At 50.2% G+C, this 18,104-nt stretch overlaps 8 protein-coding genes across 8 annotated transcripts; 5 read left to right on the forward strand and 3 right to left on the reverse strand.

Moving 5' to 3' along the window:
• Positions 1-116: 116 nt before the first annotated feature.
• N7489_009348 (uncharacterized protein) lies at positions 117-470 on the forward strand (the record flags this gene model as incomplete). The annotated part of the gene is made up of 1 exon (XM_056715098.1): positions 117-470. The coding sequence occupies one exon, from the start codon at positions 117-119 to the stop codon at positions 468-470; it is 354 nt and encodes a 117-aa protein (XP_056562720.1).
• A 910-nt stretch (positions 471-1,380) lies between these two features.
• Positions 1,381-2,416, forward strand: N7489_009349 (histidinol-phosphatase; the record flags this gene model as incomplete). Its single annotated transcript, XM_056715099.1, has 3 exons — positions 1,381-1,539; positions 1,591-2,127; positions 2,180-2,416. 3 exons carry the CDS (start codon positions 1,381-1,383, stop codon positions 2,414-2,416), a joined length of 933 nt encoding a protein of 310 aa, XP_056562721.1.
• A 701-nt stretch (positions 2,417-3,117) lies between these two features.
• N7489_009350 (FKBP-type peptidyl-prolyl cis-trans isomerase) lies at positions 3,118-3,904 on the forward strand (the record flags this gene model as incomplete). Its single annotated transcript, XM_056715100.1, has 6 exons — positions 3,118-3,251; positions 3,313-3,383; positions 3,459-3,519; positions 3,599-3,619; positions 3,747-3,788; positions 3,865-3,904. The coding sequence occupies 6 exons, from the start codon at positions 3,118-3,120 to the stop codon at positions 3,902-3,904; spliced, it is 369 nt and encodes a 122-aa protein (XP_056562722.1).
• Positions 3,905-4,171: 267 nt separating this feature from the next.
• On the reverse strand, positions 4,172-6,434 carry N7489_009351 (putative triacylglycerol lipase (LipA); the record flags this gene model as incomplete). Its single annotated transcript, XM_056715101.1, has 9 exons — positions 4,172-4,311; positions 4,369-4,504; positions 4,587-4,873; positions 4,939-5,192; positions 5,246-5,336; positions 5,387-5,454; positions 5,512-5,630; positions 5,682-5,796; positions 5,893-6,434. The coding sequence occupies 9 exons, from the start codon at positions 6,432-6,434 to the stop codon at positions 4,172-4,174; spliced, it is 1,752 nt and encodes a 583-aa protein (XP_056562723.1).
• An 877-nt stretch (positions 6,435-7,311) lies between these two features.
• Positions 7,312-9,233, reverse strand: N7489_009352 (putative LysM domain protein; the record flags this gene model as incomplete). The annotated part of the gene is made up of 2 exons (XM_056715102.1): positions 7,312-7,693; positions 7,795-9,233. The coding sequence occupies 2 exons, from the start codon at positions 9,231-9,233 to the stop codon at positions 7,312-7,314; spliced, it is 1,821 nt and encodes a 606-aa protein (XP_056562724.1).
• Positions 9,234-10,067: 834 nt separating this feature from the next.
• On the reverse strand, positions 10,068-11,379 carry N7489_009353 (protein-degrading AAA family ATPase MSP1; the record flags this gene model as incomplete). The annotated part of the gene is made up of 2 exons (XM_056715103.1): positions 10,068-11,261; positions 11,314-11,379. 2 exons carry the CDS (start codon positions 11,377-11,379, stop codon positions 10,068-10,070), a joined length of 1,260 nt encoding a protein of 419 aa, XP_056562725.1.
• A 290-nt stretch (positions 11,380-11,669) lies between these two features.
• N7489_009354 (putative chromosome segregation protein (Pcs1)) lies at positions 11,670-13,405 on the forward strand (the record flags this gene model as incomplete). Its single annotated transcript, XM_056715104.1, has 3 exons — positions 11,670-12,627; positions 12,684-13,118; positions 13,172-13,405. 3 exons carry the CDS (start codon positions 11,670-11,672, stop codon positions 13,390-13,392), a joined length of 1,614 nt encoding a protein of 537 aa, XP_056562726.1. The 3' UTR covers positions 13,393-13,405.
• A 754-nt stretch (positions 13,406-14,159) lies between these two features.
• N7489_009355 (mannose-ethanolamine phosphotransferase MCD4) lies at positions 14,160-17,337 on the forward strand (the record flags this gene model as incomplete). Its single annotated transcript, XM_056715105.1, has 3 exons — positions 14,160-16,090; positions 16,142-16,392; positions 16,463-17,337. The coding sequence occupies 3 exons, from the start codon at positions 14,160-14,162 to the stop codon at positions 17,335-17,337; spliced, it is 3,057 nt and encodes a 1,018-aa protein (XP_056562727.1).
• Positions 17,338-18,104: the final 767 nt, after the last annotated feature.

An 18,104-nucleotide genomic window follows, 5' to 3' on the forward strand; every position in this document is an offset into this window, starting at 1 on the left:
CAACTTCAAAAAGGTCTTCGGATATCCCGAGGTCTCGAACCGCCTCCCCCCAACCTAACCACTTGACCCTCACTACAACTCCCGAAACACCCCTACCAATAACCCGAGAACCCAAAATGAAACCCCTCCCTTTCCCATTTCCCCTCAACATCGGTACAGACATCGTCCACATCCCACGCATAGCCCGTCTCCTCGCCCGACCTAATTATCTCCCACGATTCACGCGCCGTATCCTCTGCGATCAAGAACAACACGACTACCACTGCCGCTTCAGCGAAATCCTTAAAGCACGCGCCGCATACCACCAACAGCCTCCACCCGTGCCGGCAGATATAACACGCTGGCTGGCGGGACGCTTCGCAGCGAAGGAAGCGGCGCGGAAAGCGGCACCGTCTGGTGCAGCTTCGATTGGCTGGAAGGATGTCATGGTCCGGGTTCAGGAGGATGGGGGAGGTTTGGGAAGGGTGTGAGTCGGAGGCCTGAGATTGTTTATCTTGGGAATGGGCTGGATGGGGATGCGGGTGACGGGAGGGTCGCGAAGTTATCGATCTCGCATGATGGGGAGTATGTTGTCGCTACTGTTTTGGCTGCTGGATGAATTGCTGGGTTTATTGGACTCCGCTTTATTGGTTGACTCTCATTGCAACTGTTGTGGCTGGTTCACTCGGTCTCTTAAGGCTGCGGCTCGCCCGGCACCGGACGGCAAGCAGTCAGTTGCCTGGTACGCATGTTGTGATTGTCCCAGTGTGCAACTACTGGGGTACTAGGGTGCTATTGGGGTACTGGTTCTCTTCTAGATAGAGTGGTTTTGGAGTGAGTTAAGGGTTTGATGTGGTTTGCCATCCGGTCAAATTGGCTCAATGCTTGCAATTGGGTCGTACCAGTTGAGGTACATCCGAAACTCGAACCCCAGTGCGCTTCACTCTGGAACCTCACCATTGGTGTCCGATATGAATGTATTTCACCGCTTGTGGTCAAGCGATACCTGGGTAGACGGTGGAGATGGCTGGAAGCAACACCTTCATTGGGTATATTATAGAAATAAATACCAGTGCAAATACAGATCTAAGGGCCAATAAAAAATCGTGTATTGAAATATTGATCATTGTATCCATGGATATATGCAGCCATTTATAGAGGTGCTACTTGTCACGCTGCGCTATAAAACGGCACAGAAATCCTTATCGTCTATCAACTCCAGATCTCTCCCCCACGTAGCGTGTTCCATATTCTTCAGTAGAACATCCTAAAAACCAAACGTGAGTATGAAATCTGCATTTACTGTTCAAAACGGCCAAGCCTATTCCTGCCCCTCTAACCGCCCGTCCTTCACTTTGGATATTGTGCTAACCAGGAGCCGCAGTGACATTCCCACGAGACATGCCATTCTCGCATCATAGCCATTCGGGCCAATTCTGCCCTGGCCATGCCCAAAACTCATTAGAAGATGTGATTCGAACTGCCATCAGCAAGAAGATGCAAGTCTTCTGTCTGACCGAACATATGCCCCGCCATAAAGAAGATTTCTATCCCGAGGAAGTGCGTAAGGAACACATCCACCACAGAATCCCGAATTAACCAATCATCCAGTTCGAATCTGGCGATACAGAAGAAAGCCATGCAGCAAATGAAGCCGCTTATTGGAAGGAAGCAGTGTTTCTCCGCGAGAAATACGCATCCCAGATCAAGATCATCATCGGCTTCGAGATTGACTGGATCCGACCCGCCTCTAAAGATTTGATCGAACGCTCACTTTCACGGTTCCCCTTCGAATTCTTCGTTGGCTCAGTTCACCACATGCACACGGTACCAATTGACTATGACCGACCTATGTACGAGCAGGCTCGAGAGACAGCCGGTGGAACAGATGAGCGACTATTCGAGGACTACTTCGATGCACAGCTGGATATGTTGAAGCAGCTCAAACCACTCGTTGTGGGGCATTTTGATTTGATTCGTCTGAAGAGCGATGACATGGAACGCAGCTTTACTACCTGGCCTGGTGTCTGGAGTAAGATTTTACGGAACTTGGACTTTATTGCTTCATACGGCGGTATGCTGGAGCTCAATTCGGCTGCGTTGCGCAAGGGAATGACTGAACCGTATCCCAAAGCGGAGATTTGCAAGGTAAGTACGCAGTCTTCTGTTATATATCTTTCGACTAATTTGATAATCGCAGGAATTCGTGGCGCGTAAGGGTCGCTTCTGTTTGTCTGATGACAGCCACGGCGTCGACCAGGTTGCTTTGAACTTCCGCCCAATGCTTGATTTTTTGGATCTCGCTGGTATCTCAATGCTGCATTATCTACAATTGGAAGCTTCGGTGTCATCTCCTGTGCCCGATGCTCGGTTCCCCAAGACACAGATTGTGGAGATTTCAGTAGAGGACGTGAGGAAGATGGCATTTTGGTCATGATTCTACGATCTATATGTATATTCATGAGATTTTGCCTTGTACAGTATTCTCTGAGACCTCCACTATCATATCTACAACATAGGTCAATGTCAGAGAACAGTTCCGGGGTTACGATCGCGGGGATGCTTCCCCCGCCATTACCCCTCCGCGGGGAGCAAATAGGATGATTCCTTTCTCTGTATATGGGTAGTCCGAGGGAAAGGGCTGATTGGTCTGATCGTATTGTACATCATCGCATTGTAGGAGATTCCAACCATTTCACCCATGTGGCATTCACGAAACCCACGAGTTTCCCCGTCTTACGCAGATCATATCCTTGTATATCGTCGACTATGTCCCGGTGTTACTTTCATGCTATTTCCAGGTATTCCCGGCTGTTTTCAACTGTTCATAAGCGGGTTAAACAACCCTATTACGAACACATCCCAGCTTCAAAGGATTTCTAGGAATATTCTACCCCTGTAACTCACCAGAAATAGTTGAGTGGATGGTACACAGGCTATAATAAGAACGATAGCCAGTAAAATAACCCAAATACAGCAATCTCATTGCGAGACACTTGAGATTCATTACGTCGTGTCCCGCCCAAGGAAAAAAAGTGGATAATCTGCCCCTCCCGAGCTTCCCCCGTCTTCCTTTTTCCTTCTTTCTCTTCACATCTCGCATATCCATCCTAGACACATCTCTTTATTACTTTCACAATGGGCGTTGAAAAGAAGACTCTGGTCGAGGGCAACGGTGTTGACTACCCTAAGAAGGGCGAGCACGTTGCCATTCACTACACCGGCTGCTTGTACGACGCCGATAAGGCCGACAACCACTTCATGGGCAACGTGTAAGCCAAATCACCACGCCACCTCGAGGTAACTGACGCGTGCTAATATGTCCTTGAATAGATTTGACAGCTCCCACAAGCCCGGCCGTGGTCCCCTTGCCACCCCCATCGGGGTCGGTCGTCTTATCCGCGGTGCGTCTCCATATATCCGGATTGAGTCTTCTGTGAGACAAATAACTTCTTTCAGCTCGCTAACGTGATAAATAGGCTGGGACGAGGGTGTTCCCCAGATGTCCCTCGGCGAGAAGGCCATCCTGACCATCAGCCCGTGAGTTGCCGTTTTGAACTTTCCTTTGCGCTTTTGCGCTGATCTACTGAACACACTGCTAATATTCGGCTCTCGACAGTGACTTCGGCTATGGCGACCGGTACGTACCAACCAAGGCCAATTCTGATCAATAATCTGTGGCCTATCCGATACTTCAAATGCCTCGCAACTCCAACTTGCATCTTTGGCCTCTCTGTGAGATTTGTGCTAATACCAAATCATTTTAGTGGCTTCCCCGGCCTGATCCCTGCCAACTCTCAGCTTGTCTTGTGAGTAGTTCACCTTTCATTTTCCTTTCTCACTCCATGCTACCCAACTATAAAGGAGTAAACTAACTGTTGACAGCGAGGTCGAGCTCCTTAAGATTGGCACAAAGAGCGCTTAAATCAATCGCTATTCAGGAATTTCCAGCAGATACAAGATATGGAAATAACAAACGAGAAAAAAAAAAGAACTTAAATCATTCATAGTCGTGTCATACGGTTGACAGGCTACTCGGATAACAAATGAAAGCTTGATCTCGTTGCTGCCCATTGATTTGACTCGTTACCCGACGAAGACAGTCAAATGGACTAGTACATGCCTGCATTCGTTTCCCGTGTTCATACACACACTGTAGATTCTCATAGCTTAGCTTGCCTCCACCTCCATATCACCGTGCGATACTATTGATATAATCCATCCCGTCGACACGGTACGTGTCGGCCTCGATATAACTCTCATTTTGGGGTAAGCGGAAAACAAAATTCGCCGCGCCGGACGAATACTTGGGCCATTTAGCAACATCAGACACTATGACGCAGTCAGCTTCCAGGCAATACAATCAAGCCGCACGCATGTTCTACTAACCACCATGTCCATTGGGATCTAGGTCTGCCACGAATGACGTCCACATCCGCGCTGCCATCTGTCCCAGTTCCAAGCGCGCGGGGTCGGATCCTAGCGGTGTGATTGTCTGTACTGGATTTGCAAAGACGAAGGGGATCTGTGTAGCCGGATACAAGCGTCAGTCCATCTTCCAGATTAGAGGCTTAGGTAGTTTCCAAGACCAGGTGGGTTATAATTACCTCTGCAAAATGTTGCACCCCGATCGTTGTTGAGCTGTTCAACGCCGCCACGTCCCATCTGTACGTATACACATTGTCGCTAAAGGTTGCCATCCGTTGTGCTAACATGCGTCGTGGCGCTGCCATGGTTATATCCCCGGCAATTGATGCATAGCGCTTATACATGAGTCCCAGTGTGGGCCAGGTGGTGTTGCCCCAGCCATAGGGGCAGCCGATGGCGGGGATATTGGGGTAATAGGATAGCAGCTCGGTAGCCTGGGAACTGTTGAGGACCCAGCGCTTGGATGCTGCGGTACTCGCTTAGCACGATGTCATGATATGTGGCCGTAAACATGTTATGCACAGCACTTACTAGTCAATTCATTGATACAATCCTCATCGGTGTTTGTGCCTGTCGTCCCGAAACTGGTGCCCTCGTCGGTATTTGTCCCTAATAAAATAGGCACTCGGGCCAATTTGCCTTCTTTGTAGCTGATTTGCGGATACTGCGGTATGAATGAGCCATCGATAGTAGCAAACCATTCTAGACCCTCGTTTGCATTGCTGTACAAGGCTTCGTAGGGCAGCTCGCGGAGACATTGTAGGGTGTTCGTTGAATTGGTGCATCTGAGTTAGTATATCAGCTTCCGTTGATAGAAACTTGTTCAACATTGACTTACCCGGTTCTCTCGACGATTCGGTTGTACATTGGCTGGTGCCATTCTGTTCCGTTGTATGGGGGCCCCACGGCACTTCCAGAATCCAGGATTGCTAGTCGAGCTTAGTCTGGTGTAAGAGACAAATGGTAGGAGTGGGCTAACCAGCTCTAAAAAGACCCTCATTATCGCCATTGTTGGTCACCAGGTGGGCCCCGACACTATATGCACCACTGTTTATCCGAGAATAAGCATCTGGTATACCGAAAATTTTATTTCCTGCGACTCACGCGGACTCGCCCCAGATAGTAATCTTGCTTGGATCACCACCGAATGCTTTGATATTCTTCTTCACCCAGCGCATAGCCGTGCGCTGGTCACGCAGTGCTAGATTGGTGTTTCCTTCGGCCTGGAATCCAAGTTAGTATCGAGGAGACGCTGCTGTATATAGTGACATTACCCTAACTTCCTCCGAGTCAAGGAATCCGAATGCCGCCAGACGGTAGTTGATAGAAACACCCAGGACTGGCTTGCCGTTCAATACGCTCTGTTCAACGATATAACTCATATTATACCTGCAGACGGTATAGCACAAGGTTAACCATAACCATCCAGCATCCTTGCTGGGCATGAATATTCATACCTAGCTCTACATTTCTCGACCAACATACCTCGGATCCGCAGTAGCGCCCTGTGACCACCCACCACCGAAAATCCAGATCATAACTGGAAGCAATCCATGACTCCCGTCGGTATTAGGTCGGATTATATTCAAGTTCAAACAGTCTTCATTCAAAGTGATAAGACCCTTGTTAACCATGCTGGTGGTATCAGATCCATAGCCAGGACAGTCGTAGCCGTACTCTGTAGCGTTGTAGTACACCGACTTGGAAGTAGTGCCGAGTCCTCCTAGGGATTGATTATAAGGTCCGGAATTACTATCTTTGGATGCATAGGCGCTCTTGAGCTCTGCTGGTGTGAAGCGGATTGGCTCATCGGCATACTTGATGCCCAGGAAGAGATCCTGGTTGAACTCTGGAAGAGAGCGGCCCACAAAGATAGTCTTTGGGGTCTTGTTGCTTGTTGATAGGGTTGCTGTTGCGGGTTTCGCTTTGGTCCCTGTTGGTTTTGATGAGAGAGGGTTGGCTGTTGCTCCGGAAATGAAGAGGAACAAGGTTGAAAGGAGTATCGAAGTTCTTGTGACCGACCACATGTTCGAAGTTCGAGGGGAACTCTAACTGGACGGGCAAGAGTCAAAACGGCCAAGGTCTTCTTATATAGTTCATTAGCTGCCAATTTGCCTACAAAGTAGATCCTCAAATCCAAACCATGGAGAATTAAACATCCCCTTTCCCGGGAAATTGAATGACAATTTAAGTAACCCCACTATAAACAACCCGGCTATCATTGGGGATGAGCTGTGATCTTTGGCTCCTGGGCGCTCATAGGTGGGAAAATAAAGTGAACATCCGGGCCAAGAGTGGAGAGCGTTTGATCTTCTCAGTGTCAGCACTGAGCTATACCCCTATAGGAGTAGTCTGAAGATTCCTTTAATACAGCAATATAAGACGAAAAGAAGCTCGACGCATATCACAGCAGAGCGAGTAGTCTATTTGGAAAATGTTGTTCTATATAGAGCATCAGGCTGAAGTCCCGGTGTAACATGGGGAAAAGGCGCCGCAGTAGCAATAAGAGCGTTGAGGATATTGTACATCGAACATGACGAATAGAAGGGATGAAAAGGGGAAATGGTACTGTTCAGCCCAAAGCAGCACAAATCCGTCACGCAACAGCCTGGCCATTTGAGGCGTTGGCCGAATATTTCATCGGGTCAATGAGCTGTATGCGAATGGCGAGATAGCATCCGAGATTGACCCTGTCATATCCAAAAACTCCTCATGCATGCGACGCTCCAATGCCCAAATGGTGTGACCTGGGGTTGGAAATGGCAACGCTAAAGTGGAAACAAAACCACCAAGCCGCTCAGGGGAAAGAAAGTTGGATGAAGAAAAGAAATGCAAAAATCTTGAACTCCGAAGAATACACACACGCGGAGACTCTTATTATGTACGCTTGAAAATCCAAACACGTTAATCATCCTTGACCCGCTCGCCATAGGCAGAAGAACTGGAGCCCGAACCAAATCCAGTCGCACGAGACCTGCTCGCTGCTACCACCGAAGGGCTGTTGTATCTGTTAGATGAGGATGAGGATGAGGTACCCTGTAACTCGGACCTCCGCGATGCACCCTTTAACGGGCTGGGGGAATTCCGGCTATCCACCATCCCATCATCAAGCTCAATTAGGTCATCCATCCGCCACATATTACGACCCCTGCTGCTACCCTGCTGCGTAGATGGTCCTTGCTGCAGCTCATTGATACCGGCCTTGGCGCGCGTCGCTACCTTTCGAACCCAACCTTCAAAAGCCCCGCCAATGTTCTCGAGGCCAGTCGATGCATTGGATGTGATACTGGATGCAGAGTCAAAGAAGCTGTCCGGCCATTGTCCGGAGGTTGTGGAAGTGCGAGATTCGGTATATGCTGCGCGAAGAATCGGGTGAACCCATCTAACGCAGGCCCTGGGCCAGTCGAGGTGGGGTCAAGTGTTCCCACCCCCGTGCCAGACAGCTGGATACTACTGCGCTGGCGGCGATGCTGAAAACGGCTGGGGTGTGTAGTTTTGGGTTTGGGATGATCGCCATTTGGTCGAGTTCGTGGCAGTATGCCAAAGGATGAAGAAGGTGGAGCTGGCGAACGGGTAGGCGATGGAGGAGTGACTGTTTCTCGGTATAAGTCGGGAGGTTCTGCATCTGAATAAGATACAGATTTTCGACGCGTACGCGGAAAGAATCCCAATGCTCTTCGAGGAACACGGCCAATTTCCACTGGTCCGGGGAACCCATCCATGTGAACCCACGATTCATGCTTCCAAGCATGGTTGCTATCCGCCCCAGACGCGGTTGCAGACGTATCCTGTTCAGTTAAAGTGTCATCGGTAGAGGCAGCCGTGGGGGCTATCGAGCTATCGCTAGGGTCTTCATCGTTGTTGCTCAAAAGATCTACAGGCTTCTTGGGAACAGGCCGACCTTTCACAGAGCATGCATCGACGGGTAGAAGAACAGTGTTTCTGCTCTGAATGTTGTCGTTGGGCCAGAAACCATTCGCCTTTCGAAAAACGGCAGCCTGACAGCCATATTTGATCGTCACGCCGGTGATAGTGTCTGCGGGTTGCACTTTGTGGATATAGGCCAGAGCGTCTTCATCGTGCTCCGGCTCGGACGCTTGATATGAAATGTCGCCGGAGTCGCGTCTTTTGTGAGGGAGCGTACGGCTTGCGATCGGATCACTATCAGCGAGGAGCAAGGCTTCTCTCTTTTTGGCCTGTACTAGAGCCTGTCGCTCCTCCTTTGTCCCAGTTCCGAACTGCGGAGTGGCCGGTGCCGACGGACCCCACGTCGACCTGGGAGCACTCTTAATATATACGTCAGACCGAGATGGCTTCCTTCGCGTGTGTGTCTTTGTCGCGTTACTTGGAGTGACTCGTCCAGCATCACTCCCTAGTACTGAAGATGCCAGGCTTTGGAGAGAGGACCACGAGGAGTCCAGAAAGTCCGCTGCACCTCCCGACGATGAGGCCTTTGATGGCCCACTCCAGGCAAACGATGTTGGCCCACTGCGATTGTCACGATTAATCGATTCGGTCGCGCGTGATGGGTGCCTCGTCGGAAGTGGTGACGCTCCACGGGATGACAATGGCGAGGGGGTCGCTCCCCGGGATCGAGTCATTCCACCCTCGGAGGGCGCAAGGGTCGTTGACAATCCCGAGGCAGATGGTCGGGCATCGTCCTGGTAGGAGTAATTTGTAGCATTATTGCTGTCGTCTTCGTCGTCCATGAATGAAACTAAGCGGCGAGGGCGAGGGCGCGATCGAACCGTAGAGGTTGAAGTTGTGCTTGCGCTGAGCGTGTTCGAGCTTGGGGAAGCATTGGCAAAGCTATTTTGAGAACTCATTCCTGTGAATCCAGCAAATGGGTCTAAGGATGCAAAATAAAAGCCCCCTTAGAAATGTGTACCGCCAAGGCACCAGTTGCCATCAGAGTTGATCTAGGAGAGACCCATTCGTCATCCACCCCCGGACTTGCATTCGTGGCCTTTTGACTGGGAGCACAGCAGGATACGTTTGATCATATATTGAGGTGTCCCTCCAAAATATAAAAGAGTTCCAACAGCGAAACCTTTGAAAAGGTATGGGAAACAAGAGAGTGTGGTGAGGGAGGATAGGCGATAGGAGGCTAAGGAGGCCTGACGATAACGACCCGCACCCTTTTGAACGCGGAGTAATTAAAGCAGGACAATGGTCCACAAAGAACTACAAGAATTAGGATATTGGAATGTTTTCTATTTGTCTGTACAGATGAAGTACAGAGTACAAGGGATTAGAACGCTCAAGCTACTGCAAATGCACCAAGTTTGTTCTGGGGCAGGTGACTTGGCCGCTCGGCAAAGTAGCGGTACATGATGTTCCCCGGTCAAGGCCACCTATTCTGTGTACCCGGTACTTTGTCGGCCCCGAGGATAATCTACTGTACCTTCTCCGCACATATATAAAATTCGATCAAATAGAACAATACGAACACAATTAAAGAGCAAGATTTGTATTAGATCGTTGTATCTGAACCCATTGTACATATGACGTAGAAATTCTATCAACAAGCCGGCCTTACTAGAACAAAATAGCCATTCACTGATTCAGGGTCCGGCATTTCCAGTAGATTACGCCAAGTCTTCGCGCTGCGGGACAAGGTAAGAATAAATATCAACAAGGCGACCAAAAGTGTCTCACATTTACTCTGGCGGCTCAGCCATCACAGAGTGTCGAGTCTCAGCTTCTGATGTGGCTTCAGACGCAGTACTCCAGTCTCCATCTTCCTTCTCGGAGACTTTGCCGATTGGGGTGGACAACGGAGCTGGCTGGGGAATGACCTTGATCCCACCCGCACGAGAGAAAAAATCTTCCGTACGAAGACCTCGGACTTCTTTGGGATCCACTGCATCCATTTGCATCCCGCTGGCCTTTCTTGCCCGAATAAGCTCCCGCACGGGAACCATCGCTGCGTCTCGGCATGCTTCCTTGATATCGCTACCAGACATACCGGCCATAGTCTTAACCAGATAGTGCAGATCGAAATTATCGCGATCAACTTTCGTGTCTTTGAGAATCAGGCTGAGAATACGAAGGCGCTGGGCAACCGGAGGAAGGGTCACGGGGAACTTCTTGGGCATTCTGCGAAGAATGGCCTCATCAATGTCTTGAATGCGGTTGGTCGCCCCTAGGACAACAATCCGCTGGGGCTCTCCCGTCGAATTTGCCGATGTAAGACCGTCCCAATGAGTCATGAACTCTGCCTTCACCATACCACTTGCCTCATGTTCACCACTTCGTCGGGTTCCAAGAACAGCATCTATCTCATCAATGAAAACGATGGCAGGTTGCAACTTGCGCGCAAGCGAGAATACTGCATTGACCAATTTATTAGAGTCGCCGTACCACTTCTCTGTCAACGTGGAGATGTGCAGGTTGATGAAGCATGCTCCACTCTCTGATGCTAAAGCTTTGGCAAGCATGGTCTTTCCGCAGCCAGGCGGACCGTATAAGAGGACCCCAGAGGGCGCGGTCAACAAAGACGACGTGGAAGCGTAAAGATGAGGCATGGTCAATGGGTAAATGACCGATTCCTTCAACTCCTCGATGATTTCATCAAGTCCTCCGATGTCTTCAAATGATACTGGGATATCCTCTGGCGCAACAACATCCATCGCGATGGCTTGTTCGTATTGGTTCAAGGTGAGCTCTCTCTTTCGTTGCCCTTTCTCACGCTTGCCACCTTTCCGTGGAGCCTCATCATCTGATTCATTCCCGCCTTCCAATCGACGTATGATAGCAGCAGACTTCTGTCGTTGTTCCTCCTTCTTCTGGCTCTCTGGGTCGAAATCAAGGCGTGAAAGAAGGTAGCGAATAAGGAAATACGCGGACGCAGACTATAGTAGTGTTAGAAACATTCTGTCTTATCTGAAACAGGAAGTTTCTCACAGTGCCTGCAACCATCACCATTTCTTGGAAGAACTGCTGCCATCTTCGGCCACCGGCTGAAGCCATGGCGATAAGGGAATGATTAGGTAGAGTGAGGTGATGGCGCAAATAAGAAAAACCCCTAAGCGAAAGCGAAAATTAAGGATAAATAAAGGTAAGTTTGAAGTCCACCTAGGATTAAAACAAGACAGCCGAGTCGCCGAAGATCATTCGGGCAGCTTGTGGCGCGGGACTCGGGGGAATGCCAAATCACATGTCGTAAGGCGGAGAAGGCGGTGTTGGGGGTGTTGTTGTCGGCGCGTGTCCCGCGAGTATGCAATTGTCATCAAACAGTTATACATAGGTACACCTGCACAATGCCCAAACGGAAAGCTCCTCCCAAACTATCTGGTCTACTAGGCTCAGATGATGAGGACATCATGCAAGTTGAAGCGACAGAAACACAGGAAAATCACGAGCCTCCTGCCAAAAAAAGAAGAGGCCGACCGCGTACCTCAAACGAGAATGTCACTGAGACCCAACCTACCAGACCTACCAGACCTGTTACTCGAACAAGAAAGCAGCAAGCAGCTGTATCTGTGACCGAGCCTGAACCCCCTGCAAACAAGAAGCCCGCCCGCCGAGGACGACCCAGAGGAAGCAGCCGTGCCGCGCAAGACACTGAAACGCCTGTGCAGGAAACCGAGACGGAGGCTATGGTACCAGAACAGGAAGATGCAGACAACCAGGAGAATGAAAAACCGCTTGCCTCAAGGAATACAAAGAAGCAGCTGCCCAAGGCTGCAAAGGCTGCCCCAGCATCCAGTCGAGGACGACCTCGTGCGGTCAGCATACAACTCCAAACAGATGGTGAATTTGAGTTTACCCCGAGCGGTTCTCAACACGTTAGTTTTCAGGAAACTCACACGGAGCAAGCGGACCTGAGCCCTCTTGCTCGTGCAGCGAGCCGGGGACTAAAGGAGCCCGAAGTCGAAGATTCTCAACAGAACGAGCAACCCGCAGCGGAGCTCGTAGAAGAGGCTATTATTCACGATGAACCAGCCTATAACCGCAAATTGATGTCCCCCGTGAAGAACGCTCGCTCCCGGTTATCCATGTTACACAACCCACAGGAGTCTTCTCCTCGTAAACGCAAGCTTGGAGCCACCGGCTCCGAGCAGGGCGGAGATCCAGAGTTGAGGCGCAGGCTGGGTGAACTGACCAAGAAGCACGATGCCTTGGAGAGTAAATACCGTAACCTACGGGAGATTGGGATTGTCGAAGCCAATACCAACATGGAGAAACTGCGAAAGCAAAGTGAGACTGTTACTAAAGGTATGCTCTTTTGTTGTCTCATAGCCACTAGGGCAGGTCAATTGATACTTCTTCAGCATCGAATGAATTGGTCGCTTCGCTCAAGGCCGAACTGGATGCTCAGCGAAAGCTAGGACTGCAAAGCCGTGGGCTCCAGAAGCAACTCAAAGACCGTGATGATGAATTGGCTCGACTTAAATCTGGTGCCGATGAGGCCCAAGCACAGCTTGCGTCTGCCCAGTCTGAAGTCAAAGCTTTACAGACCAAGCTCGCTGCGGCGCGGAACACAGCTGCGAGTCTCGAGGGGGCTGCAAAGGTCCCTGGCAATACCATCAAGGGTGGTGCGGCCAACCGTGCTAACGCAGCTGCAACCGCCGAAGCGGCACAGGCTTCCCAGCTCGCCCAACTAAAAGAAGATCTATACAGCGATTTGACAGGATTGATCGTTCGCGACGTCAAGAACAGAGAGTTAGATTACCTATACGATTGTATCCAGACTGGAATCAACGGAAGTAAGTTGCTCCATTCCCAAGTAATTCATGGCATTTTTCTAACCTCCTTGCAGCACTTCACTTCCATCTTGTTGTGCCAAAGGCCTCGGCTGATTACGACAAAACTGAATTCCAATACCTGCCTCATTTAGACCCCAACCGCGATCGCGACCTGGTCAACTTGCTACCAGACTTCTTGACCGTGGACATCACCTTCGTCCGCGGACAAGCGGCCAAGTTTTATACGCGAGTCATTGATGCTCTCACAAAGCGGCGGTCTCTTCCAGCGCAATAGCAGTACTGATACTTATATCGGTCTTGGGTGTTTTTTTAGGGGTCTGTTCATTTTTAGGGAGTTTGTTCGGGACTGGGAATGTCATGTTGCTTCAATTGTCAATCACATCAATTTCAACAAGTCCCCGGGGCCACCCTAGGAGCTTACAAAACTCTTGCCCCCTTATGCCTATTTTGTACGTAGTGGTAAACGTCTGTCAGCGGGCCCTTCGCTCAGTGAAACACGCTTCGCGAGGTCCTCAAACAACAAATCAATTGCAAGGCACCTCAAGTTCTCGCCTCGCTGCCATCCATTTTCTCCAGTGTATTGATCCATAGACCATTCATTGTCTTGATGTTCGGCTTTGAATTGGCATGCTACCTAGGTACCTGGCGAGATACTATCTTCTTTACTATATCCCCTTTTTATCTCCAAGCCACTCAAAGGAGGTAGAAACCCCCACTATATGACGGCCACATGTCTTTCTACCTCACTGTATTCAATAGATTTCAAGTCAAGGTGCATTTCTCTAGCCCTCTGAAGATAGTGTAGAGCTTCAACTGGGAAATCAATGCCAAAGGATAACCTGGAAAGTTGTAAGTAGAGTGAACAAAGGGAGACCTGTGATTGGCTCTCACCGCCAAGTTCCTCAATGCGTCCCAGAAGGTTGACGGGTTGACGTGTTGTGACCTTCGTATCTCCTTTTTTTTGGTGAATTTCCCTACCTTTCTTTGTGGCAGTGGACCACTTCCACTCTTTTAACACTGAATATCTAGGAGACATAGATCATGGCGCGTCTCGGCCGCGTTGGGTTTCTTGCCCTCGCAGTGGTCTTCCACTTGATCTATACATACTCGATCTTTGACATCTACTTTGTCAGTCCAATTGTTAGTGGCATGCGACCATATGGTGTCGAACGATCTTCCGGAGCACCAGCACCCGCCAAACGTCTCGTCCTCTTTGTCGCCGACGGCCTACGGGCCGACAAGGCCTTCCAAGCTTTCCCAGACCCATCCCCGGACGCCGATCCAGAAAACAACGAGTTGATTCGCCTGTCTCCCTTTATCCGCTCGAAAGTCCTCTCCCACGGAACATTCGGTGTCTCGCACACTCGCGTCCCAACCGAATCACGACCAGGCCATGTTGCGCTTATCGCAGGCCTCTATGAGGATGTGTCCGCTGTCACCACGGGGTGGAAGCTGAACCCTGTGAATTTTGACAGCGTATTCAACAAGAGCAGACACACTTGGAGCTGGGGCAGTCCTGATATTCTGCCGATGTTCAAGGAGGGCGCCGTGCCCGGTAGGGTCGATGCGGAAATGTACAGCGAAGAAGCGGAGGACTTCACTGTCGATGCGACGCACCTGGATACGTGGGTCTTCTCCAAGGTCCATGACCTCTTCGAATCGGCAAAGACTGACCCGGAATTGGACCGGAAACTGCGGGACGACAAATTGGTGTTCTTCCTCCACCTGCTGGGACTGGATACCACTGGTCACTCTTTCCGTCCTTACTCGAACGAGTACCTACATAACATCAAGGTGGTGGATCAAGGAGTCCAGGCCGTCACGAAGTTAGTAGAGGATTTCTACGGAGATGATAAAACGGCGTTCGTGTTCACCGCAGACCATGGTATGAGTGACACGGGCAGCCATGGTGACGGTCATCCGGACAACACGCGGACACCGTTGGTTGCCTGGGGATCTGGCGTCGCGCGGCCCCAGCTCTCCGCTGGCGGAATTGCCGCGGGTCATGAAGATGGTTTCTCGGCTGATTGGGGATTCGACCAGGTTCGCCGACACGATGTAGCACAGGCCGATGTTGCCGCGCTCATGGCCTACCTAGTGGGTCTTGATTTCCCCGTCAACTCTGTTGGTCAATTGCCGCTGGACTACCTCAATGCGAGCCCAGAAGAAAAGGCGTTGGCCGCTCTCGCTAACACGCAGGCGGTTCTCGAGATGTACCGCGTCAAAGAAGGGCAAAAGAGGGACGCGGTGATCCGGTATGTGCCTTATGAGCCTCTATCGGGCTACCACGAGAATTCGATTGAAGGCAGACTAGCAAGAATCGAGGCATTCATATCCAGCGGTGACCACGAGGAAGCTATTGCAGCGTCTGCCGAGCTTCTTCGCGTTGCTCTTGAGGGTTTGCGCTACCTACAAACGTATGACTGGCTATTCTTGCGGACCATTGTCTCTGTTGGATACCTGGGTTGGATCGCGTATGCGCTGACCACGGTTATTGATCTGCACGTCTTGCATGGATCGTCAGACTCCCACCGGACGACAGCGAGTATCTCATTCTTCTCCTCTATCCTGGTCGCCTTGTTCTCAGTCTTCCTTTACCAGGGCTCATCCTGGCGCTATTACTTCTATGCATTCTTCCCGGTTTATTTCTGGGAAGAGGTTTTTGCACGCCGCAAGGCTCTGATTGCCGGTCGTCAGATTGTATTGGGCCATGTGCGCTCCTTCACTGGATACCTCAAGTTTGGACTCCAGCTACTGGCGTTCCTCGGTGTGATGGAGGCAATGGTTCAATCATATTTCCACCGCGAAATCTTCACCGTCTGCTTTGCCCTGGGTGCATTGTGGCCTGTTATTCATGGCTTTAGCTTCATTCGCAGTCATGCGTTATTGTCTGCGACTTGGGCTCTTGGCTGCGGTTTGATGAGTTCCTTCACCCTTCTGCCAGTAATCAAGGTCGAAAACCTTGATACAATGTAAGATTCCTTTTCACAACAACCATTTCCACGTGGCTAATCTGTTCGCAGCACATATGGCGGTTTGCTCATGTTCCTCACTGGCATCTTGTATTTGCTGTTTGAGGATGCTATCATTGGGCACCGTGACCCGGAATCCAAAGAACCAAATGCCATTGGTCGTATTGGCTCGCGGATCATCATGGGAATTCAGCTCGGCATGGTTCTGCTTGCTGTCATCGTCACTAGATCATCTGTGATCTCTCTCCAGGCCCGCCAAGGCCTGCCTTTTGGAAACATTGTAGTTGGATGGGTTGTTCTAGGTAAATTAACCGAGCAGTGTCCTAGGACCACAGGATGTGTCTTCACCAAGAAATGCTAACCCAATCTCAGTGTCTTCCCTGACGCTTCCATTCTTCCACCGTCTGTATCCGAACAGTCACTATCTGCACCGGCTTATGATCATCTTCTTGACTTTCTCGCCAACTTTTATCATTCTCACAATCTCATGGGAAGGGTTGTTCTACTTTGTTTTCTGCATGACCATTGTGACATGGGTTCGCCTGGAACATGCCATTTATGTCCACGGCGCGGGCGACTTGAAGAAGCTTAATAACCCTGGCGTAACGACCGTCAACGGTGAAACTTTCTACTACCGTGCCCTTACTCTCTCTGACGTGCGCGTGGCACTCTTCTTCTTTTTCCTCCTGCAATCGGCGTTCTTTAGCACTGGCAATGTGGCGTCGATCTCCACCTTCTCCCTCGACAGCGTGCGCCGCCTTGTCCCCGTCTTTGATCCCTTCGCCCAGGGTGCACTGTTGATTCTCCAAATCCTCATCCCCTTCGCCATCATCAGTGCCAATCTGGGTATTCTTAACCGCCGCCTGGAGGTACCCCCAAGTGCACTCTTCATGGTTGTTATGGCCATCTCAGACATTATGACCCTCAACTTCTTCTTCATGGTGCGTGACGAGGGCTCGTGGCTTGACATCGGCATGACCATTAGCCATTTCTGTATTGCAAGCGCCCTTTGCACCTTCGTGGCTGGTCTGGAATTCCTCAGCGAGCAATTTGTCAGCGGTGTGGACTTCGCCCCCACAGTGGCCGCTGTTGGGGCTGCCGTGGTCCAGACTATCGAAGAAGTCACAGAGTGTGGCCACGAGGACCTCAAGGAACCGAAGAAGCCCCAGTCCAATGGGTCCAAGCAGTCCAAACTCAAGTCAAAGGGCAAGGGCAAGGGCAAATCAGGAAAGAATGGGTGGTCGTAGTTGGATATGAAACTAGTATAATACACACATAGGGACTCTTTGCCCACATGCCATCACCTGCATAGATCGGGCTATATTCTTCTTTAATTAGTCTTTACCATGTATTTTATTTCATGACCCGCCTGTCTATAGAAGGCACTAATTCAGAGAACCCTGCTTTATGAGATTTGATTTACATTCGCTACGATTTCACTTTGCATAAACTGTGTCTCGTTGACGGGCTTTCATTTACTCCTGGTCCGCAATTCTACGAATATCCAAGGCACAACCGTTTCTTGCCGGGGAAGCCCGGCCAACCTAACAAAAGAGTAAAGGAAACCACTTGAGTGTTCTTTACGTGTTATCCTCTCGCATCTGAGAGTGGCGCAAACGGAAATAGACGGGGCTCTCTCATTGGTCGAAGCTCAAAGTTACCGAGGCATCACAAGCTTGCCCAGACTCAGGTTTTGTCGCTCTGAAGAACATCCATTCTTGATTCTGTATATTGTACGGAGTACGGAGTACGGAGTAGCTCAGATGAGGTTTCCCCCCGCAGCTTCTTCCCTAGTCTTTTTCGTCCCCGTCTTTTCTTTTCTCCCCCGCAATCTCACCGTTTGACTTTGATGTTGAGTTTGGATCGGTTGTAACGATCTACATCTACACGGAGTACCTTTCAGATTAATATGTATGAAACAGAACACTGGCACGTGTCATATCTTGTAAGAAGGAAAAAGAAAAAGAAAAACACCACCTCAAGCTTACTCTGGGAACCTCCTATACAAGTATAC

This window comes from Penicillium chrysogenum (assembly GCF_028827035.1).
Source record: "Penicillium chrysogenum strain IBT 35668 chromosome Unknown utg000005l_segment0_segment0, whole genome shotgun sequence".
NCBI classification, from domain to species: Eukaryota; Fungi; Ascomycota; class Eurotiomycetes; order Eurotiales; family Aspergillaceae; genus Penicillium; species Penicillium chrysogenum.